General features: G+C 26.5%; 1 protein-coding gene and 1 long non-coding RNA gene across 3 annotated transcripts; both read right to left on the reverse strand.

Moving 5' to 3' along the window:
• Positions 1–941: 941 nt before the first annotated feature.
• On the reverse strand, positions 942–4,793 carry LOC136081631 (uncharacterized). Of its 2 annotated transcripts, XR_010638962.1 has the most exons (6): positions 3,434–4,793; positions 3,210–3,304; positions 2,797–3,042; positions 2,371–2,625; positions 1,687–1,894; positions 942–1,088 (listed from the first exon to the last, which is right to left on the reverse strand). It is a non-coding gene; the product is annotated as an uncharacterized LOC136081631 (long non-coding RNA). The 2 variants fall into 2 exon arrangements; XR_010638961.1 differs by having other exon boundaries at positions 3,210–4,328.
• A 2,454-nt stretch (positions 4,794–7,247) lies between these two features.
• Positions 7,248–25,501, reverse strand: LOC101237340 (lens fiber membrane intrinsic protein). The gene is made up of 3 exons (XM_065798306.1): positions 25,273–25,501; positions 20,258–20,392; positions 7,248–7,526 (listed from the first exon to the last, which is right to left on the reverse strand). The coding sequence occupies exons 1-3, from the start codon at positions 25,463–25,465 to the stop codon at positions 7,378–7,380; spliced, it is 477 nt and encodes a 158-aa protein (XP_065654378.1). The 5' UTR covers positions 25,466–25,501; the 3' UTR covers positions 7,248–7,377.
• Between the last annotated feature and the right edge of the window lie 704 nt (positions 25,502–26,205).

A 26,205-nucleotide genomic window follows, 5' to 3' on the forward strand; every position in this document is an offset into this window, starting at 1 on the left:
CAATCTTAATCTTTTCTCTTCCAGTAACTTTCAACTCTAGTTAGTAGTTGCTTGCAGCCTTGTTGGAAGCAAAGATGTTTAAAAAAGAAAAAAAAGAATGTACTGTTTTAACTTCTATTCAGAATTATAGGGCGACGACTATTGACATACATATAGACGCTGTAGTCACAAATGCAGCGCTGTACACTGTAAAACTTTACCGTGAAATTCACGGTATTATACCGTGACCCATAAACGCCAGTACTATACCGTGATTTCACGGTACAGAAACGGAAAAAATTTACGGTAGAATACCGTGAATTTATATTTGAATTCCCGTTTTTCTACCGTAATCTATTCCGTTTCTGTACCGTAAAAAAACGGTATAGTACAGGAGTTTATGAGTAACGGTATAATACCGTGAATTTCTACAACTCCTTTGGATTGCGCACTTAAGCGAAAATTGTTTTACAAAAATCTCAGGCTTATCCCTATTTATTATATAAAGCAGCAATAGTAACATCGTATTGATGTTCGACGAGTAAGATCAAAACAATAATGACAAATTTATTTAACAGTGTCTATTTATTAGTCAATAAAATATATTCATGTGTATACACAATCTATCAAACAAAAAATCTAAAATAAAATAAAGATAGATAAATATATGTATTTACACAATCTATCATATATATATATATATATATATATATATATATATATATATATATATATATATATATATATATATATATATATATATATATATATATATATATATATATATATATATATATATATATATATATATATATATATATAAATATATAAATATATAAATATATATATATATATATATACATATATTTATATATATATATATATATATATATATATATATATATATATATATATATATATATATATATATATATATATATATATATATATAATAAGGTTGTGTTAGTATTTTAATAATTAATATATTTGTATATAACTAATATAACTAATTTCTGCATTGTTTTTAATACAATTTTATTCATTGTCGTCGCCTTTTTCGTGCATCAGGATTTTGATCCCTTTTCAGGATTGATTCCAAAAAAAAAACACTAAAAATAATGAAACAGAACTTATAAATTTTAATTTAAAATATTTTTTATATTCATATTATTTAATCTTGAAAAGATAAAATAATGTGAATATAAATTTATATGAATTTTTTATTCAAATTAAACTTGCTAAACAACATTGCTCTCGAGTTCTTGATAAACGTCCCCCACCGTTTATTAATTTTTGGATATTTTCCCCACCCACCCTAATCTCAAATTAGGGTGGGTGGGAAATAGTTTATATCTCAAAACTAAGAAAGAGTGAAAGAGTTTTATTCGGACCTTAAAGTAATTAAGCATGATAATCTTATCTTAACAAAAGCCTTAAAACTTGGGAAAATATATCTAAACCAAGTCAAGACAGATGAAGTTGCTGTAACTGCTCCAAGCAATGGAGAAGCAGTTTATAAGATCTGGACAAATATTCCCACCCATCCGTTTATTCCCATCCTCGCTTGTTTTCGAGACTCGAGAGTACACAAAATATTAAACAAAATTAAAACAAATACTAAACATTATATATATATATATAAAATATTATTAAAATCAAAATCAAATACAAATAAGAAAAATACATAACTAAAATTTTAATAATTACCGCTGGCAAAATTCTAAGGTTGTTGATACTTTATTAGGATAAAGAATGTTGAATAGCAAGCAGTGAACAAACAACAAAATGCTTTCATAAAATTTGTTATTTTTTTTTTTACTATAACAATACCATCTACAAGCAGAGTAAACCTTTTTGCTTTCAGCAATGCATCTCCTTGCTGACTACGTGGAACTTCAGACATGGCAGTAGTTTTCTATAGAAACATTTTAAAGTTAAACAACCATCTAGTATATAAATGGAAATGTATTAAATTCAAACTAAAAACAAAAAAATAAATTGTTTTTACTAATTTAATTTAAATGCAAAATCAAAAGTTGCTTACTGTTTTTTATGAATAAACACACAATGTTTAAATAGTGGCTGTGATATTACATAAATGTAATATATATAAACAATAAATATATAAATGTAATATCACAGCCACTAGCTTAATTTAAAAACATAATAAATATTACATAAATATGTGATATTACATAAATGTAATATATATAAACAATAAAACATAAACGTAATATCACAGCCACTAGCTTAATTTTATGCAATTAATTTATGACACACACACACATCCATATGGAATATGGTTGTGTTTCATAAATCTCTTGGAATTCACTAACTGTGATATCAATAATGTTATGAAAAATTATAAACAACTCCACTGTTTATACATACATCCATCAACATAAAGGCTGCAACTTTTCATCAAAAAGAATGACCAATGCAGTCATTAAGCCAGGACCACAGGAAGATCAGAAGCAGTTGCAATTTTTGCCTTATCCATTGATTGCTTTTTTTTAGGTGTTCATTTGTAGATCCACAACTGAAGAAAAATGCTGCTAATTTTTGATCAGCTAATGAAGTTGTTAACTTTCTACTGATTTTTAACCCACCTATCAACACATCAAAGTGATTCAGTAATCCGCTCACCTAAACATATAATTTAGTTATTACCTTTATTCAATAATATCAGAAGTCATACAAGTTATACAAGTACGAGTAACTTGTCCGAATAAAACAAAATTGTTAACAAAACACTTCAGTAAATAATTTGATGTAAGTATATGGAAATGAGATAGATAAAACAGCATTAAGAATTACCGTAAACAGCTCTGGAAACTGTTGCATCAATTCTGGTAGCAGTATTCTTAAATATTATTAAATAACACTTCGCTGCAATCTGTACAACTTTTCAGCTGGAGTAGACTGTGAGCTTAGTAGTACTTCACATTCCCAATTAAGACATCCATAACTGTCTTGCTTTGTTCACCTGTTTCTAGTTTTTCAATTGTTTTCTTTTCTATTATTTCCCATGGTACATTAAATGACATGCACCAATCATAAAGTCTGAAATAATTCGATGTCGCAACAATTCAATTTAATGAAAATGAAATACAACTTAATTTGTAATTTGAAATAATCATTTCAGTTAAGAATACATTTAACATTTATTATAAAATTAACTTTCATAAAATGAAATATGGAAAGTGATTGTAAATATGTAAGTTACTTACCAGAAGATTTTCTTTCTGCTGCTATAGTTTCATTAGAAGGAATACACATGGTGATGACAAAGTCATCAATGCTGGTATAAACATTTTGGAATCAGCTGTAATGAAACAGTCACAATAATCACTAATAATTTTAATTGTAATAATAATTTAATAATTACAAAAATAATTTAATCTGCTTAAACTTGGCATGAATCAGGAATAAGTATGTAACAAATATTCAGTACTGTAGTTATTAGCAACTTTAAGCTCATCAGCAATGCTTTGAATCATGATACTGGTAAAATGTGTTTGACTTTTTGAATTTCCTTCACTGAACCTTCACTGGTCAAAAACCATGACAGTCTCTACTTAGTGAATCAAAATGTAAAACAAAATTATCAAGTTTGTATATTGCAACAAAACTATTTTTTATACATAAAAGACATGTTGAGGACAGGTTAAATGCATCATCTAAAGCGTCTTTAATTGATTTGGTACTGAATAAGTTAATATCATTTTCTAATTGCACTAACACATTACCAATTCCAAAATGTCATAACAAATGTCAGAAATTTTTTTCCACAACAAATTACATGATCAGGCAAATCACTCGGCAATAAATAATCTGTTTCTATTCCATTATCTCGAATACTCAGGTAAAAACTGTCTCCTTGCTTCAAAATATTTTTCAAATCAATACTTTTTATACCATAATTTATTTTTATTTTACTCAATGTATATCAGAGAAACATAACTGAATTTGTTAAACATTGTTTTCCTTGTCAAAAACTAACAACACCTTGATGTGGAGCTGCAGAAAGACAAATTATTTTTAGATAATTATGTCCATATTGGTCCAGTAAAAAGAGAAGGAAATGACATTTTATGATTAATACATCTTTACAAAAATATAATATTAATCATTTTATTTCACTTTATAAAGTAAAAACAAAGCTTAGCCACAAACAGTTGAGTAACTGACATAAACGTGATAACGTACAAATATTCACTGTAAATTTACACAATATATAATAAAATTGGTACTTGTAATAAATGATAAAAATAATAACAACAATAATATTAGAATACTAATATTATATTAGTAAAAAACAACAACAACAAAAGACAAAAACAATAACACTAAAAATAATACAAAACAATTATATAGAGCAATATCAATATTATCAGTAACAAGGACATCAAGAATAGCAAAAAAAGGCAAAAACTTTGAGGTAAAAAAGATAAGGTCAAAATGACGCGAAAATTAATTATAGAGATCAATAAGACAACAAAAACTTTGCTTATTGTTTTTATCTTGGATAAATTCTTCAACTTTTTTGATGAAGAGAGCTCTACTTTTTTTTTGATATGTTGTCTTGATTTTAGAGGGAAGATGTTTTTATGATTTAATTGATTGATATTTAATGAAACTAATGCCATACTCAAGTGTTTGCTTTATTAAAATTCAATATTAACAATATTATAAATATTAATAGCTGTAGCAACACGTTGAAAATAGTTAATTGCACAAAAGTTCTTTTATTAAATTTAGAAATTAGAATTAAAAAAAAATAATAAATTACAAAACACATTTTAAGAGAATAAAAATCATAAGAGAATAAAATCGAAAGAGAATAAAAAATTAGTTTTTAAATAACTAAATTAATAACATTGAAATGCAATCATAATTTAATTACAGTGTTATGTTATCATGTGATTCACATGCTAGCATATGAAATACTGAAAATATATGTAAAAAAAAAAGTTAACAAATTTAAATCTTTTTTTTTCGTATAGTGCCATTTTTTGTATAGTGGAAGATCACGGTGATACCGTGATACTACAATGGCGGTAAAATGCCGTTAAAGTTGCGGTATAATCCTGTGAAAACGCTTTTACGGTACTATACCGTAAAATGTCGGTAAAATACCGTAAATTTCACGGTAAAGTTTTACAGTGTAGTCATAAATGCGGCGCTGCAGTCACAAATTTGGCACTGTTGACAGGTTTTAAATTCAAAAAAAGGCCTTTAAATTTAAAACCGATCAACAGTGCCGCATTTGTAAAACCTGAAAAAACCTGTCAACAGTGCCCCATTTAGTGAAACCTCAAATAAAAAGGTTTTCATTCCAAAGTACTGTAAACTACAAAAGTTAAAAACCTTCAAAATTTCGACCTTCTAAAGTGATGGAGTTGTAAATTTTGTATTTTCATAACTTTTTTAATTTACAATATTTGTAAACAAAGTTTAAAAACTGTCGATGAATAATAAGTTTAATATAATAAAGTTGAAAACTTAAATACATCACTGTGTTCATCTTTGGGTAGGGGAAAAGGATGAAATGCTATAGGGATTTTTTGTTCCCAGGCCTCCATCATTGCATGGCACATTTTTTATGAAACTGATGTATGACTGAAGCTCTGATTTCTTTAACACATATATTCTACGTGATATATTACTTTACTTAGCAACACCAATAACAACTCAATTAATAACTGCATTAACAACAACAGCTTTAGAATCACAAAATCTAACCTATAACGGGTATATTTCCAGCTCTAATGTATTTTTTCAATTTATATATATTAAGATTAATTGGATGACATATTTACGCTATATAGATGAACAAAATTGATTATTGTTACTTTTACAAAATTGATAATTGTAAATTTGTCAAAAAAAATGTGTAAAAACTATGTTAAAAAATGTTTCATTATAATATTCAAGAGTGTTATAAATATATATAATAGGAAATAATAATATATACATTATTTTGCATTTTATTATTATTTTGATGATAGCTCCTTTTGTATTAAAATCTCGATTACTTTTAGTTACAATAACTCTTCTCGAATGTCCAAAAAGCAGAGGGGAGTATTAATTAGCTGAAGGGTTGGAATTTCTTCAAAATTTGAAATTTCTAAAAACAACTTGAAGTTTGTCACACTTCTTCTATGTGAAAGATTCTTATGTTATAAATGTGTTAAAGTTAACAAGTTGTCGCCTGCCTTTTACACAATAAAGAGTCAATTTTCATTTACAAAATTTATTTTTCTTAAGGAAAGAAGATTCAAACTTTTTTATTTTTTCAATGTTAATAAACAGTGTTACGATTCTAATAAGCTCCATATCTGAAAAAGTCATTAATAAACGTCAAATCGAATCTCCTCTCTCCTATTATTGTTATTGGAAGTTTACACAAGATGTTAAGTATCAACTTTGATTAATATAATTTACTGAAAAGTATGAATAAAAATAGATGGTATCAGAAATAATTTTATATATCATAAGTGTGAAAAGACCTTCAATAACTCGTTTTACGGGTGCAAGTAAGTAGTTACACAGTAAGTAAGAACACAGTAAGTAAGAACACAGTAAGTAAGAAACAGTAAGTAAGAACACAGTAATTTAGAACACAGTAAGTAAGAACACAGTAAGTAAGAACACAGTAAGTATGAACATAGTGAGTAAGAACACAGTAAATAAGAACACAGTAAGTAAGAACACAGTAAGTAAGACACAGTAGGTAAGAACACAGTAATTTAGAACACAGTAAGTAAGAACACAGTAAGTAAGAAACAGTAAGTAAGAACACAGTAATTTAGAACACAGTAAGTAAGAACACAGTAAGTAAGAACACAGTAAGTAAGAACACAGTAAGTAAGAACACAGTAAGTAAGAACACAGTAAGTAAGAACACAGTAAGTAAGAACACAGTAAGTAAGAACACAGAAAAAATTCTTCCTTTAAAATATGTTCAATAAGCCTAATAAATATTAAATTTACTAGTTACTAAATATTAATACACTTTAATTTGAAAGTTCTTTTTTTGGTCAGAGACTTACATGAAATTACTAGTTTTACCATATAGTATTTTACCATATAGTATTAAGCATGGATGTTTAAATACTATATGGTAAATTCTGCAGGCATGCTGAAAAAATTTTTTTTAAACAATAATCAAAATTTATACAAGAGAAACTTTTAATGAATTTTTTTTTTCAATATTAGTTTTGTATTTTCATTTATTATAAATGTAAATTATTTGGATCATAGAATTTTTTTTTTTTTTTTGAAATATTAAATAAAAAAGTACAACAAATAAAAATATACAATGAGAAGATTTAATAAAGTTTATAAATCTTGTTGTTTAAGAAAATAAAAAGAAAACTCTTAATCAAAAATGAGTTATTCTAAATGTTCAGCAAAACTAAGCAATCCTGCGAATAAAGAAATTGCAGCTGAGCACCATCCAATTATGTAAGACCAGCCAAATTTAGATTCCTTGATACTTATTTCTTTGGTGTAAACTCCCAATGCGATTGCTAAGCATATAGCTATAATAAAATAGAACAGTATATAGCTATAATAAAATAGAACAGTATACAGCTATAATAAAATAGAACAGTTATTAAGTTTAATTATAACCTTTTTAAATATTTTTAAACAGTTTCTTTTTGTGTGTATTATTTGTTTGGTTTAATGTTAATTATATTGTATTAGTTGTGATGCCATTCTTATTAGTTTAATGTTAGTTTTAAAACCACTTTTCACTAGGAGTGACACCGTTAACTAAGGGTGCACAGATTACAGAGGTTACAGAGAGAGGGTAAATATTTAACAGGTATTTACTACATTTAAAAGTTTTGATAATAAGTATTTTGTCAACATTTATTTACAAGTATTTGGCTACATTTACAAATTAAATAACAAATTTTTTTTTTTAATATTTTTTGCATATTTATTTGCCATGTATATTGATCAAGAGATTCTAATTGAGTTTTTGAATCATTTTAATAATTTTGTACTTAAAGTAAAATATACTATTACGCTTTGATGATCATAAAAGTAATTGTTAATTAAATAGGCAATGCATACGATAGGGGGCGGATGCAACATTTTATAATGTTGAGGTAGCTAACTTCCAGACATGGAGTGAACTCCAAACATTACCCCTTTCATGGAGTGAACTCTAAACATTAACCCTTTCAACCAGAGTCCATGCTGTATTATTACGCAAACTTAAAGTGGTTTCCAAATGTCCATGCCCGAGTATCACGCAAACTGAAAGTGGTTTCTAAATGTCCGTTCCGTAATATTACGGTTTTAAGCATGTCCTTATAATGCCTTCTTGCATTATGAGTACGGATTCTTATCAGTAGTTATAAGTCTAATTGTCACAAAATTTTTTACTACATAATTACAGAGCATTTGTTTCAATTATTCACTTTTACACGTTTTCACTTTATTTTTAAATATGGCAGATAAGGAAGTTCTTTCAGTGCAAAATTCATTATCAAAAAAGAAAATATTTACTCACAAAGAGATCGAAAAATATATATTTGATGAATGATTTATGGAAAGATATATTTGATGAATGATTAATAAAATTGATAATGAAAGACTAATGCTCATAGAAGGTGTGTGATATATTACAAACACAATTTTCGAAAATAATGAAGATATGAGTGTGTAAAATGTGATGTAGAACTTTGTGCAGCTACATGCTCTGCCAAACATCAGACAAAAAGTGAATATTAGTGAATATATTTTGAAAATGTTGTGTTTAAATAATATGATTGAATAATCTTAAACTTGAATAATAACATTTTGTAGTGTTTAGTAGTGTTGAAAATAGTAAAAAACTTTTTTAATTTATAAATAAAAAAATACGATGTTTTTCAAAAACACGGGATATTTAGAGATCATTTCATAAAAAAAAGCTGGAGTAATAGCGACCGTAGTTTAAAAAAACACTGGACTGTTAAAGGGTTAGTATAATTATAATTATGTCAAATATGGATGCTTTGCAAAAAATTGCGATGATTTGAGACGGTGAAAAAATAAACCTTTAAACTTTAAATACACCTGCCTTAAACGTGACAGTAACAAGTTAATAATTTTTTTACTATTCTTAACAAAAAAACTTTCATTAATAAATTTCAAATTTCATTCAAAAATCTTTCAGCGTTCAAAAATTATGACCATATAAACATATAACCACCTCAATTTGAGATGGTTACAAATCTTATGAGGTCAAAATTTTTAAATTCTATGAGATTACCAAGCCGGTAAAGCGAAATGAAGTAACTCCCCGAAAAGTTAACTCCCGGTTAAAAACATTTTAACTCCCCGGTTAATTTATTTTGAAATAAATTATTCCCGGGAGGCATATTTTGAAACCCTATACAGACTCAGAATAGGCAGAGATATGCGCAATCTAATTCGCTGATTTTGAAAGAGAGGCTTTTGCGCGTATGTTTAAATCAAAACAAATGTCAAAAAACGTATTGAATAATAAAAGTGAACTTGAGTAATTTCTCAAAAAACCAAATAATGATAGCAAAAAAAGTTATGATTTTTCAATCCAATTTTGTGCAATATGGTACAAATACTTATACAAACCCTCACAACTCAAAACATCCGTGATTTTCAGAATTTTTTCTTAAAAAAAAAGATATAAAAAAAATAGTTTGTTTTTATAATTCTAAGATAAAAAAAAAGACAACCATTGTTACAAACTATAAACCAGATGGTAAAATTTGACTATGCTGTGATTCTCATACGAAAGATTTTTTAAAACAGTTTTAAAATTTACCTACTAATATCAATAGACTATTATTAACTTGGTATAATTTTTTTTCAAATTAAGTTCCCATTTATCCAATCATTTAGCAAGAAAAGTATTTTGAAAAAATAGCATAATTTCCTTTTAGAACTTTACACTTATTATTCCCATATAATATATGGAAGTAATAAGTGTAAAGTTCTAAACAACCAATAAGCAATATTCTCAAACTTTTTTAGTGTTGTATATAATTTATCTTATATATTATATACAACACTAAAAAAGATTGAGAATCTTGCTTATTGGTTGTTATAGCTACCCCAGATGATTTGCAACACTCTTAAATTAAAAACAATTGTAAGCAAGAGAAAATTTAGATATCCTTTGGTAATTTATAGTAATAAAAGATCACAAAGCATTGTACCATAAAAAGCTATTAGAAAAATCTCTAACCTGATGTTTACAAGTGTGTTTTAATATAGTAAACTGATTACCAAAAGCAATAACTCTCAACTTACCACACCTTTATGAAAAACTAAGTGTAAAAAGGTAGAAACAAGAAAGATTGCAAACATGCAAGTTCATGTTGTTGTTTATTTCAATTTCAAAACTCAATACATGTTTGTTGGTATATTGCTTTTAACCTGAACAAAATACTTGTTATTGTATTCTATAATTAATATAAAATGTGTATCCTTTAATAGCAACTGATGGTAAATAATATTAAATAAAGCAGCAATTTTTAATAAATTTTATATATTTATAATGCTAATAATTTATTTTACATTAAATACTCCAGAAGAAAAAGAAAATATGTCAGCTCTAAAAAAAATAGAAAAAAACCTTTAAAAAAATGTACTCCATATTTACAAATTTTATAAATACTTTCATTATGTAATTTTTGGTATAACCAATAAAAACAAGTGTTCTTTTTTTAAATTTCTGTGAATATCTCTTGTTTATTAATATAAAAATAGAGTTGTGTCATGTTTTATTTTGATGTAATATTAATAATTTTTTTGAAAACTTGCTTCTTCAAATGTAAAAGCTAATTTTGATGAAGTTATTTTTATTACAAATATTGCCATAATTCACCTTTATTTGGTTAAATTTTTTGACTTTAATACTCAGTAAAGTTTTAATGTTCAGTGAAAAAACAAATATCACTTTTTTTGTTAAATTTTCCAATAGATTATTATCCAATTTATTATTCAAATTATTTTCATTAGAATAATATCCAATTTTCATCCTATATAATATATATAAAGAAATATATTGATGTACGCCTTATCAGCCTTCTCAAAATTTAGATTGATTTATATGGAGCATGTAAGCTAGTTTAAAAAAACATCTGTAAAAATTTTCTTTTTCCAAAATTTTATATGTTAAACTGTTTATAATTAACAAGTTGGTATAAAGATGCAGTGATGAGCTTAGAACAACCTCTGCCTCAGCTTAAAATTTATACTTTGCATATTTTAAGTACTTCACCAGTAGTCTGGTGCAATTGCATGTAAACTTTGTATCGAGCATGCTTTATAGAACACGGACATTATATTTGATGAGAAACACATTTAGAAATCTTGCAAAATTGCACCCATGCAAATTCAAGTCAAATATTTCAAGAGTTTATGCATACAAAACACATTTTATAATAGCAGAAATATTCAAAGCATGATAATTTATTTTTTGTTCTTTTTTTTGATAATTTTATTTTCTTTTTTTTTAATTACTCTTTTTTCATTAAAACGTTTGATTTTAACCACTTAGTTTAGTTTTTTAAATTTTTTTTTTTTCAATTAATACAATACAAAAAATGCCACAATCATTTGTCATAACCCACTTTTATTTATGCCACAACCCACTTTTATTTGGTTAACTTATTTGACTTCAATACTTTTTCTTGCTTTTAATGTCAGTATTTATATGTAATTGTACAAAATTTACTGTTCTGTAGACAAACATAGATATCACTTCTTTTCTTAAATTTTCAAATATTTTATAACTTAATGTAGTCTGCCAAAATTCTTTTTAAATTTTAAAAAAGTTTTTAATGGTTTAAGACGATGCTTTATAAAAGTTACGTAATAAAAAAATAAATCCGCCTCCTTCAAACTATGGTTGAAACAAAGCATGAAAACAAAATCTCCTCAGAGCTCATATATTGACATGGAACATGTGAGCTTGTTTTGCAATTAGTACAAATTTTCTTTTTTTAAAAACTTTAACTTTTAACTCTTTATAATAAACATGTAAATCAGTATATAAATAAAGTTCTTCACCAGTAGTCACGTAAAACTGCATATAAACTTTGTATGCAAAAGTGCTTCACTATTAGTCTCGTACAACATACTTATATAAACTATGTAGCTGAGAGTGCTTTTCGTTTCTTAAAATTAACAATAGATAAAATCTTTATCACCAAGATAAACTTTATTGAAATTTTTACGAGTGAAAATTCTCTTGTACAAATAGATTTTGATACATTTTAAATACTCTGAAGAGTACTAAAATAAAATGAATTTCCTGTGTTGATAGTAACACTCGACTTGTATTGATAAACTTAGTATATCATTACTTTGAAATTTATTTCAAAAATCTGTTTGTTTTGACTTTAATTATATTTTTCAACAAAATCGCACTTGTCTTTCTTTCAAAATCAGCGAATCAGATCGCTCATTTTTCTGCCTATTCTGAGCCTGTTTCAAAATTAGGGTTTCAAAATATGCTCCCGGGAGTTGGACTGTTTTAAAATATAACGAAATAAATTAACCGGGGGCTAAAATATTTCAAACCCCCATCGTAATAAATTAGCCCCTCTTAATACGCGTTTTAAATTATTAGCTTATAATAAGTTCTACAAAATTACGTATGTAGTTTATTTTCAATGTATTTTTTAAATATATATCTTCAGTTAGCGTTAAATAAAATTATTTTGTAACTGTTCATTTTTGACAAGTTTGTATATTGTTGTGAAAATAAAAAGAAGATCAAAAAATTATATATTGCCCGAACTTCAGTAAACCTTTCTCTTTTGCTAATAATAATGTTTGAGACTATAGAGTTTATATAGCTAACTAGATAGCTATATAAACTATCTAAACTATATATATATATATATATATATATATATATATATATATATATATATATATATATATATATATATATATATATATATATATATATATATATATATATATATATATATATATATATAATTACACTTGTCTAATTTTCTTCGACGGTCTTAAATAGATAAGTGTTTTTACTAATTTTTACTGCTCTGTTCTTTAAGAACATTGAGCACTCTATTCGTACCTTACACTAAAGCAATTCCACGCTCAAGTGAATTATTTAGATAAAATAAATAAGTTCAAACAAAAACCAAGTAACCATTTGGTTACCTTATGTTAAAAAATTTTAAATTTTGTTATTTTTTTGTTTTAAATTTCAAATTAAAGTCATGCGTCATATTTTTTACATATTCGTAGTAGTTTTAACTAGATTTTGATAAAAGCGTAGAATTGTCCCCGTAAGTAACAATAACTAATTTGATTTAAAATATATAAATAAATACCTATGTGCTGAAATTGAGCATTATTACTATTGTTGTTATATTACTGACAGTTACTGTCATTCTTCCTTTGAGTCTACAACAATTTTATTAACTTGTTAATCATTGTGTAACAAAAAACAAATAGACAAAGCTCTACGACAAGCACAATTTGAATCACCTCCAAACACACCATCAAGTATCCAAGAATTTAAACATTGGTTTAGAACTTTTGAATATTTTTTAAATGTGCGATCTTAAGAAAACATTGACTTAGAATTCTAATTTTTTTTCTCATCAGATTTTTGAGTACATCCAAGCACTTAAAATATATGCAAAAAGTTAGTTAAGTTACTCAATTACAATACCATGAAGAAGCAATTCGTGACTCCTTTATCAGTGCACAGTGGGCCAGAATTTTTTTTCCGTCGCCAAAAGTCCCAAAAAAGTCAAATCTTCTAAACTTTCTTTTTAGTTTATTATTGAAACATAGGTGCTTTACTCTACACAAAAATGTATCCGTTTAATTACTAGAGATGAAGGCAAGCTTGCCAGAACCATTCATAATGGCTTTAAAATTGTCAAATTTTCGCAATTTTTTTTTTTCAAAAATACTTATCCTCAAAATCTACATAACTTTTTTCAGTTACAAAAGCTTAGGACTATTTTTATTTTAAATAAACATATTAACTTAGTGCTTATAAAAAGTAAAAATGTTGTAGTTATATATTTGTATTTAAATTATTCATAATATGTCATAATATGAATTGTTGGTATTTTAAAGGTGTTTTTCTAAACTTTCTTTTTCTCATCTTCCTTTTTCTAAACGCAACACGAAGGTTGTTTATTTTTCTGATTTTTGCATTTACTAAACGGCAGTTAATGTTCAAAAAAAACCCAGCTGCGACCATGTATTCTTTATGATATATTTTTTAGTTCAAAATCGACGACTTTTTTTGCTTTTATAAAAAGACCGATATAAAGTTAAGATAATTGTTTAAGGAACATAGTTTTTTTTTGTTTTTTTAATTTTATTAAACACATCGAGCCGTTATAGTTTAAAATAAACTTTTTTTTATTATCTTAACGTTTTCAAAAAAGAAAATCATTTCACTGTAAATACATAAAAATCAAATATTTAAGTATTCGATTCCAACCAAATGCCGCTCTCTTGAAATTGGAATTATTGATATTAAGGAAGTATAAAGGTTGTTTAATTCTATTAATTAAAATCAGCTGCGACTAGCTATAATTTAGATATAAAATCGATTTTAAAATTTTAAGATTTTAGACTAAGTAGCGCTTTGAATAAAAAATTGTAACGTTAAAAACTTTAAAAAGACTTGAGCATGTATGATTTATATATAAACATCTAATCAATCTATAAGCATCTTATCTGTTAAAACAAAAAATATATATCTAAAAATGTGACTTTACAAAAATCAAAATATCCCGTAAGTAAGGGGTCGTCCATAAACACGTACGCTCATAAGGGAAGGTCTTCAAAAAGCGTTCAAATGGCAGTTGAGTAAGGAAGTATACTTGCCCTAATAGAAGATCTAATTACAATTTATTTTTGGAAACTTTAAAGTTCTTTTTATCAAAGGAACTTAAAAATTAGTAAAATTAGTTTAAATTTAACAATAAAAACGTAATGTGTTTTAATGGGCTAGGTAAAAATGTTGTGGGTTTTTAGTTTCAAATAAACAGGCAGGAACGTTTATTTGGCGCCTCATAGTTACTTTTGAAGCGTATTATAAATGTAACATCTCACATACTTGATTTCTGTTTATTAGTTATTTAGGAATAGTGAAAGTTTTAATGATAATGCACAATTATTGTATTATCTTGCGATAGTCAAAAAGATTTGCTTGTGATGAACAAAACAATTGTTTTGACTATATCCAGCCTGGAAATTTTTTTTCAAAATGTCATAGTTTTTTACATACCCTCGACCTAAGTTGTTGTATCGCAATTAAAGTAGGAGATTAATTACCTCGAGGAAAACAAATTTGTGCTCAATCTTATATAAATACGAAAATTTTTTGTGTATGAGAACATAGTTATTATTAAGCCTGAGAAAACTGGAGATTATAAATTTTTGAAAAGTATTTCAGCTAAAAAAATGCAAGCAATCAATTTAGTGTTTGAAAATTTGAACATCAAGGTGACAGTGGAGTGTATTACTTTGCAATCATTTAAAAGATCGTTTACACAAAATAAATCAAAATAGACTCGTTGAAAAATTTGCGCAATTGATCTTTAAGCGTTTTTGCTGGCAAACAGGAAATTTTTAAATCAACAAACTTGCGAGAATGTTTGTTTGGTACCTTTAAAGTATAGGTTGTGGTTAAGGGCAGGGTGATAAAAATTTGTTAAGTAATCACAAATTAAAAAAAAAACTGTTATCTTTATAGGTTTCAAAACTTTTTTTTAATATTGTATAAACAAAATATATTATATAGTCTTAATTAATCAATTAATTTAAATTGTTGGTGATCTAAATCAAAGAGTGACTTCACCCAATCAAATATGTTTTCGATGACATTAATTTGATGAGGGGTACTTTCATTTGCTGTTAAATGAGTATTATTGTTTTTATCGTTTCTAAACACGCATTTGTGACGCTTAACACTTGCTTTAGAAGTGTGATAAATTTTGCAGGTTTTGCAAGTTCTTTGATCAATTTTTTTTTGCGAAATTGATGGACAGTACAAATCAAAGGAAGCTTCCATCGAAAATTTTGAACCTATTTATCCCAAACGCTGTGCTCGAGAAGAAAAGGAAGGTTAAGGAATATTTCGTGCTACTTTTTCCTCAGGAATAAAAATTCCTTCCGCATCATGAGCATGACATTACAACTGGACCTGGTAAAAAACGATGAGGAAAATTTTTTTTCCAAGAACTTCGCCAAGGTTTACAGCAATTCGAAACGTCACACCTAACGATCATTAAAAAATACTGACTTTGTCTTACGTGATTTTCAATCCATTTTGAATCTTGCTCTGGTATTGGTGACAGTTGGGAAGGTTCAACATATTCAGCACAAACGGAATAGTTATCAATTACTATATCAGACCATACCTCAGTTTCTGCAGCTTTAGCAAAAAAAAATTTTCTAAATCAACGTTAATTGTTTTTCCAGATGCATTTGATGTGTCTCAAAATGATCATGTGGCAAAACCAATCCTGCTAACTCTCGACTCAGCGGAGCCATACGCCGTTCAACCCTGTTATATGCTGAATAATGAGTTGCATGGTTTCCTGTTAGATAGACATCCAAATCCCATTTTATAAATCTTGCAATTGCAAATGGCAATGGTTTGGAAACCTTGGATTTTCATCAGGGCCTCCATCACATGTAACAACAAATATAGGTTTTACCTGACCTTCTGGAGTACAAATAAAGGAGTAAAGCTTTAAATTTCTGGAGTAAAGCTTTAAATTTTCAAGTGAAACAAGACGCTCCAAATTACGGCCATGAGTAGAAGCAGTGCTGCTGACATGCTTCATAGATCTAATAGCAATATACGTTGGTCCAGAATATGACACTGCGTCAGCAAATTTGTTTGGATCAATAATATAAGCTGCATAAACAGACGGTATAAGTTTATGTCTGGAAGCCATTAAAAAATCATGATCTGGCAAATGTACTTGGTAATCAAGATGCATCAAAATTGGTGATTGTTTTGTTGCAGCTGCTAATCCTAATGGTACTTTGGCTTTGTTGTCTAGACTTAAATAAAAGCATGAATCTGGACTAAACATTGAACAAATTTCATCCATGTATTGCATGCACGCAAATGTAATTTATGGACGACCCCTAACAGTGGAATATTTAAACAATTTTATAATGTGTTCTACAAATAGAGCGCTCAATGTTCTTAAAAGAACAGAGCAATTATAAATTAGTAGAAAATCACTTTTCTACTCAGTAGAAAGTTTGTTTCATTTAACACTGTGTTTCATCAATAAAGACTCATCAGAAATGAAAAATCAAATTAATAAAACTTCAATTTATACCAAAAATTACAGGAAGTCGCAAATGCCTTAACTACTGTAAATATTCACACATTTGTGGAATTTGCTGACACTATTATAAAAATAATTCTTAGAAATGATTACTTAATGTAACTATTATGTGGGCTCATTTATTTTTGTAGTCTTTTAGGAGAAACTTATTTCCGTGCCTACATTATGAAATTAGTTCCGATTTTTTGTTTAATAAACATTCTTGGTTTGCATGTGTAAATACTTCAAATTTTTCTTGTAGGCATAGTATACATTTTTTGGAAATATTGTTATATGCAGGCGCTGTTTGGTTGGATGGACCAATTCAGTATGAAATCATCAATATTTTTATCTTTTAATTCCCATATATATTTTGAAAGCATGGTGTCTTGTGAATACTTTTTATTTTTAAAAGATTGCTTATGATTGGCAAAACGTTTTTTCCATTCACCCTCTGTTATGCCAATATATTGTTTATCTCGGTACATTCTTAGAGGAAACAACGCATTTATATACCATACTTTTGATAAAGAACTTCCACTCATTGGGCAGTTGTTTTTTTGTTTACAATTACAATTTTCTGTAGTTTTTTCATTTAGGATTTATTTTTTGTTTGACAAAGCATTATTGTGACCTTTTATGATTCTTTCCATATTTTTTTACAACTGTAAAAGCATTCCCTGCATATTTTTTTGATTTATCGCTTTTTGATAAGTGTTGAAATCATAAAAACCTAGGTTTAACCCTAAAACTTTCACCCCTAAATAATGTATCACTATTAACTTTTTGTTTATCAGTCTGTAACCGGCTAAAGTAAAGTGCCCTAGTTTCAATTTAAGTTTTTCATAAATTTAAATAACTGACTTATACCAATAATAATATTTAAGTCGTTTCAAATGCACCTATATGAACTTTTTCATAATTTTGCTTATGTTGTTGGATAAATAAACATTGATAACTTGATATAACCATATATTAGAAGCAATATATAATGTCTAAGTCTACATATAATATAAAAACAGAATAATAGGTAGCAAATAGGATATAAATCTTAATCTGTATTTGAAATAGAAGTTCTGAAAAAGAACAAAATAAGTGTATTCTCTCCGCTGTTATGTGCGTTGCTATGACCTTTTTTCTCAACTTTAAAACAACAAATATTAGACAAAAACTTATTAAGAAAGGTTTTTTTTTTCCAGATTAAAAATCTACGTAAAATTTTGATTTATATTAGTAAAAATTTCGTTTTTTTAATTTTTTAAAAATTGAGAGGGTAGTTGCCCTTAAATAATGCTTAAGATATATATAGTGCTACTGTTAATATATCCATATCAATAGCAAATTAACAGATTTAAAAACAAACAGAACATCAAGTTGAAATAGTTTTTTGTAATTCGTTTAAGTTGTTGTTCCTAGGGAGTTAAAATATTATTGGGAGTTAATTCGTTTCGCCGACATGGGTTAATTTATTTCAAGGAGAGTTAATCTATTTTGAAATATATCAACTCCCCGGGTAATTTTTTACGGGAGTCAATTTACTATGAGGGTTAATTTATTTCAAGACAGCGGCATTTGGTTATAAACGGACGCCTTTTGAACGTTCAAAAGACGTTCAAAAGACGTCTTTTGAACGTTCGGCTGGATATTGTATGAAGTTTAAAGTTTATCCGCAAATATAAATTTAGTTAAGAATAGTAAAACAAATATTTTATCAAATCTTTTTTTTTTTTCTAACTTTTTGCACTCTAACTTAACATAAGTATAAGCACATAAATATTTGGAGTTTGCTCTGTCTAAATGTTAGCTCTCTCAAAAATGCGTATGTATTCAACTGCAACAATTGTTATGAAATAGTTAAAAAAGAAGATTTTTACTATAGAAGAAATACTTTAAAAACTTATGAATACAAAATGACAGAATATTGAAGCTTTTTTTTAAAAAATTAGATTTTGTCAACAAAATATTTGCTAAAAAGTCAAATATATAAAATAAAGTTTTTTACTAACTGATTAGCAAGATAAATGTGGTGGTTTTCAAATGAAAAACAAAACTGAAGAATTATGTTGGGTTTATGCAGCTCTTTAATAAAACGAAGCTTTTGTTTAAATGCTTGAGTAACAAACGTTGAAAAAAAAGTGCACAAATTACAGACTGTAATTGAATCAGTGTTTTTTAAAAGGGCGAATTCGCTCAAAACTTTTTTAGCAAATCCGCCCTTTTAAAAAACACTGATTCAATTGTCAGTTACATCAGTAAGTTATTACAAGTTTGATATTCCTAATTTCTTAAAATCATGAGTATTTGTTTTGGGAATGATATTTAGAGAAACAAACAAGTTGACGTCACTGGACGGTGCGCAATTAGTAGAAAACATAAACTGTTTTACAAACGCAAAAATATTTGTGGTAGAAGATAAAGGTTGGCATAGAGACTAAGCAATCTCAGTAGGTTAAAAAGTCAGTTTTTCTAGAAATTTAGATTTTTAGAAAATTTATAAATAGCTGTTTTAAGCTACAAAAGCTGTAAAATACAAAATTTAGGCTAAAAATTTACCCAAGGCTCGGATAACAATGCTTTAGCAAAGCATTGTTATCCGTTTGTTATCCATTGTTTGTTATTCATTGTTATCCATTGTTAGCCTTTTACCAGGTGATTGATCTGAAGTTAAAACTTTTCAAAGTAACCTAAATTAATTTCTATTTTTATTAAGTTTTAATCTATATTTGTTTGTTAAGATTGCTATCAAAGTGGTTGTATGTCTATGTTGCATTTTTTTTATTTGTACAAACATTTGTTCGCAATTCGGAAAAAATAATTAGAAAACTGATGCTTGGCCGTCATCCCCATAACAGTTGTTGTGTAAAAAATAACAAAATTAACTTTACCACACATTAAAAAAATCAAACAGAAACAAATTTTACTATATAATATACCTGTCAAGATAAGTAGCGCAGCTAATACTTTACTAGTCCAATGTTTTCTTATACATAGAACGCCGCTGTAACTAAGAGAAAGTAAGTATCCCACACAACCAATAATCATAAATGCTTCGCATGCCATAAGAGCATCTAAAGTTATTTTTAGTAAATGTATATAGTTATATTTGTATGTATATGCATGCATGCATACATATATATATATATATATATATATATATATATATATATATATATATATATATATATATATATATATATATATATATATATACAGTATTGTGAAAAAGTTAAGAACCACTAAATAAAAAAAAAAAATTTTTTCAAATAAATTTAATTAATTTTTATTCTATAGATAATAAAATAGTCTTTTTTTTTCAAACATATTAAATATAGCATGAGAAAAAAAAAAAAATTTTTTTTTTGATAGAACCTATAAAAAATAAGGATTAAATATTATGTGTTAATTTTTTTTTATATTTTTTTGTGAAAAAGTTAAGAACCACAAAGAATTTTTTGTGCTAAATGCGGTGGAAACGTCTTTTTAAATTTATTTTTCCCTTTTTTTTAAAATATTCTTTTAATGACCTGAGTTATTACCAAAGTACCAATAAAAACATTTGAAAAAAATTAATTTTAAAAAAAGTATTTAATTTCAAACAAAAAAAAATTCTTTCCTTTTGAAAAAATTAATTTTAAAAAAAGTATTTAATTTCAAACAAAAAAAAATTCTTTCCTTTTGAAAAAATGAGCCGAAAAGCTATTACCTATGAAGATCGTGTAAAAGTGGTGCATTTTCACCAGGAAGGTAAATCCGCTCGCGAAATTGGAAGAATAGTAAAGCGATCACATAGTTCGGTGCTAACAATCATCAAAAGATTCAAAGAGACGAAATCTTACGTTGATCGCCATCGTTCTGGAAGACCGCGTTTGACGACACCCAATGATGATCGCCTTTTAATCAGGTTGGCAAAGAAAATTCAAACCATGCCGTCGCATGAATTAAGAAGGGAATGGAAGCTTTCAAATGGACGTCAAGCCTCGGCATCACTTGTGCGTAGGAAACTATTAGCTAACAATTTGTTATGGAAAAAAGCTGTTCTAAAACCGCGACTTACCAAACGACATATAAAAAAGCGAAAAGAATTTTGCCAAAGCGTCAAAGAATGGTCTAAACAAAAATGGAGGACAGTAATGTTCAGTGATGAGATGAATATCGAGGTTGATAACCGAAAAAACCGAATTATGATTCGCAGGCAAATATAATCAGAAAAATATAATCACGATTGTATCGTTCAAAGAACAAAACAAGGTAGCGGGTCGGTTGGAATATGGTGCTGCATGACATATTATGGTCTCGGTATGTTTAAATTATTTGATGGTCGACTCAGCTCTACTTATTATGTTGATATTTTAAATAACAACTTGTTACCTTCAATTGATGCACTTGAGCAAAGCGTTCCGTTCATTTTTCAGCAAGACAATGCACCATGTCACAGGGCTAAAATTGTCTCTGAATGGTTCGAAAGTAAAAATATTGAGCGTCTAACTTGGCCACCAAATAGCCCAGATCTAAATTGCATTGAAAATCTTTGGAGTTGGCTTGATAAAGAGATTGCCAAGAAAGCACCAAGGAGCCTTGAGGAGTTGCGCAATATTTTACCAGCAATACATGGAAATGTTCCCAAACATATTTTAGAGAATTTAATAGACTCAATGCCAAATCGTATAAATGAGTGCTTAAAAATTCATGGTAGAATTACGCGGTATTAGGTGGTAAAAATTATCGTTTTTTATTCTGTGGTTCTTAACTTTTTCACAATTTTTTTAAAATAAAAATTACCTATAAAACTTTAAATACATTTTTTATATTTGTTTAAAAGTTTTTATCACTATTATTATTTTTTATTTTATTTGTCTATTTTCTAAAATTTATTATTATTATTCTTTTTTCCAGAAAAATATATTCGGTTAAAAAAAAATTTAAAAATAAAAATATATTATGATTTGTTTTTTTTGTGGTTCTTAACTTTTTCACAATACTGTCTATATATATATATATATATATATATATATATATATATATATATATATATATATATATATATATATATATATATATATATATATATATATATATATATATATATATATATATATATATATATATATATATATATATATATATATATATATATATATATATTAGGGTGGAGTGAATTTTAGTTTTTTTTACAATTCGTTTAGCCTGGGTGTGCACAAGTTGTCTATTCATTTCAGAAATACTCTGGAAAAATATCAATGCTCTAGGAAATTTTCTTGAGGTGCCTCCAGACCTTTAAAATTTTAATGGGTCCCTAATATTATATAAAAAAAAGTTTTTCAAAAGTATGTCATGTTGGGTCTCAAAAGAAGCAAAATTTTATAAAAATTTCAAAAATAACAATTATTTTATAAAAAAATTGTTATTTAAGATTTTTTTGAAATTATAATTAAAAAAAATAAACTTTTTTCATTTTTAGTTTAAAAGGTTATTTTTTCTGCAATAAACTATAAAGCAACAATTTTTTTTAAAAAATAATTGTTATTTTTGAAATAATTATTACATGAAAGATAAATGTATATTAACAAATCTACTATGTAGAACAGCGGAGTCCCGAAATGGACTCCGGATTTAAATGTTTCAAAAAGAGTACTTCTTTCTAGTGTTTGGTATCCAGGAGCTCTAGAAAATATAAAAAAGCATATGAACAACTAATAGAAAAACAAAGATTTTATGTTAAAGGAATAATCAATTTTTGAACTTGGAATCCTTAGGTATAAATGGTGGAAAAGACTCACGGACTTCGACTTTAAATACAATAAATTCCTAGTCATAGCTGGCACAGAACGTCTGCTGGACGTCTAAGGACGTCCTACGAACATGTGACGTTTACAAGACCTTGTGAAGACGGTCGCGGACGTCTGTGCCGGTTAGGGTGCACATACCTATTTAAAAAAATGGTAAAGTATGATACTTTTTGCTTTTCTTCCGAATTTTATTCAAAACATATACACATACAACAAATTTTCATAAAAGTTATAGTTTATTTGTTCTGTAAATAATGTTCTCTATACCTTGCATTTTTACGTTATCTTCGAACAGTAGCTAAAATAGTTTCATATTAAATCTGTGTATCAATAGATTTCTGAAATGGAAAAAAAATTGATAGCAATTGAAGTTCGCTTACAGTTTCCGCCATTTTAGAGTCTATTATCCGCTTCTTTTTATGTTGAATTCTCTAGTTGAACATAATTTATGAAGATATTTTTACTTTTTATGAAATATAACTCTGTTTACAAATTTTAGTGAAAATAATGTGTACATATATATTTATATACATATATATTTATATATATATATACATATATATATATATATATATATATATATATATATATATATATATATATATATATATATATATATATATATATGTAAATTATGTTAGTGTATTTTACAAATAGAGTGCTCAATGTTCTTAAAGAACAGAGCAATAATAAATAAATTAGTAAAAAACACTTATCTAACTTTTATCTTCGACTTGGATCATCAGGAAGAGTTCCTAACTCTTCCTGATGATCCAGCAATGGTGAAACTTCAAGTCGAAGATAAAAGTTAGATAAGTGTTTTTTACTAATTTATATATATATATATATATATATATATATATATATATATATATATATATATATATATATATACATATATATATATATATATATATATATATATATATATATATATATATATATATATATATATATATATATATATATATATAAGGATATATGTATATATATATATATATATATATATATATATATATATATATATATATATATATATAAGGATATATGTATATATATATATATTTATATATATATGTGTGTATATATATATATATATATATATATATATATATATATGTGTGTGTATATATATATATATATATATATATATATATATATATATAAGGATATATGTATATACATATATATATATATATATATATATATATATATATATATATATATATATATATATATATATATATATATATATATATATATACAGAGCCGGATCCAGCTTTATTTGGTCTTTGAGATAGCTAACTTCCAGACATGGAGCAAACTCCAAACATGTATATGTTTATACTAATGTCAAATAAGGATGCTTTGCAAAAAATTGCGATGATTGGAGGCTGGGAACAAAAAAGCCCCAAATTTTGTGCCCCCCTGCCCCAAACGTGAGAGCAACTAGTTGATGAAATATTTTTTGTACTGTTTTTAACTAGAATAATATTCATCGATAAAATTTAAATTTCATAGTAAAATATTTTAGCTTCAAAAATTATGACCGTTTAAACCCCCTCCTTCAATTTGAGGGGGTTATAAACTTTAAATGGTCATTATTTTTGAACGCTGAAAGATAATACTATGAAACTTAAAATTTATCGATGAATGTAAGTCTAGTTGAGAACAATACAAAAAATACTTCATCAACTTGTTGCTTTCATGTTTGGGGCAGGGGGGGGCACAAAATTTTGGGATTTTTTGTTCCTAGCCTCCAATCATCGCAATTTTTTGCAAAGCATCCTTATTTGACATTAGTATAAACATATAAATGTTTGGAGTTTGCTCTATGTCTGGAAATTAGCTATATCAGACTAAAAAAAGCTGGATCCGGCTCTGTGTATATATATATATATATATATATATATATATATATATATATATATAAATGAAAGCATATATATTTATCCTTGTATATACTTATATATTATGCAAGTATATAATTATGTATATAAATATTTATGCATGTTTTTACCTATTTATGCATGTTTTATATGATTTACGAAGTCGCAAGTAAATTGAATTATAGAAAACCGTTCTTGGGTATTTCTATAAAAGCAGGCTAACAAAGCAATGGATATCATATTTTAATATATCTTTGTTATTTAAATTATTACCAGTTTTGTCTCTCTCTAAACAATAAGAGCTAGAAAGTGGCTTGCCACAGATTTGCCATAATCCCACATGAATTATTGTGCTTCTCAAAGAATATGTCTCCCAATAATTTCCTGCTGTAGACAACGCAGCAAAAACAGCACCTATTATCATTAATCCACAATTTACGAAATATATCAACCTAAACGAAGCCATTTTCACACCAAATCAAGTAAACTCTAAAACTGAAACGTTTTTATATTGTGACTTTGTTAAGTGTGAAATAACACCACAAGCAATTGCGGTTTCATGCGTGAATAGAAAATTATGACCGCCATTGTGTTTGCGTCATTATTTTTTAGATTTAAACTTAGGTGCGTTAACAAACTGATGTAATTTTTTTTAGTAAGTAAACAAAAACAAATAAAAGTTAATTATTAACTTAAAATTTAAAAATACACATTTAACTAGATTTAAATACCAAAAAATTGATCAATTATCATTTATTTTATTTATGTCGGAATAGAGTTTTATATTTTTCAGAGTATAAAAATCGAGTCAATATCAATTGCTTTTAAAATCTACGATGCAAGAAAATTTATCAATAAAATGAAATTTATTTATTGATTTTGAAGTAATGAATACAAATAAAAAATATATAATTATTATAAATATGTTAAAAACATATTATAAATGCTATGAAGACTCAAAAATAGTTTACTGCTGTAAAATTGTTTCGATATTTTGTTCAAAAAAGGTTTTATATGTCCGATGATGAGAATTTCTTACATAACATTTAATTCTTAAAAAAAACTTGATTCTTCGCTTATGATTTATCACTAAAAATTAGTGCGTCACAACGCGATTGTGTCGTTTTGTGACAAAACGTTTAAAGACTAAATTCAAAAGGAAATCTTTTCTTAAAACGCTGACTAGTAAATCTCTTTTATTCTGAA

Source organism: Hydra vulgaris, chromosome 06 (genome assembly GCF_038396675.1).
Source record: "Hydra vulgaris chromosome 06, alternate assembly HydraT2T_AEP".
NCBI classification, from domain to species: domain Eukaryota; kingdom Metazoa; phylum Cnidaria; class Hydrozoa; order Anthoathecata; family Hydridae; genus Hydra; species Hydra vulgaris.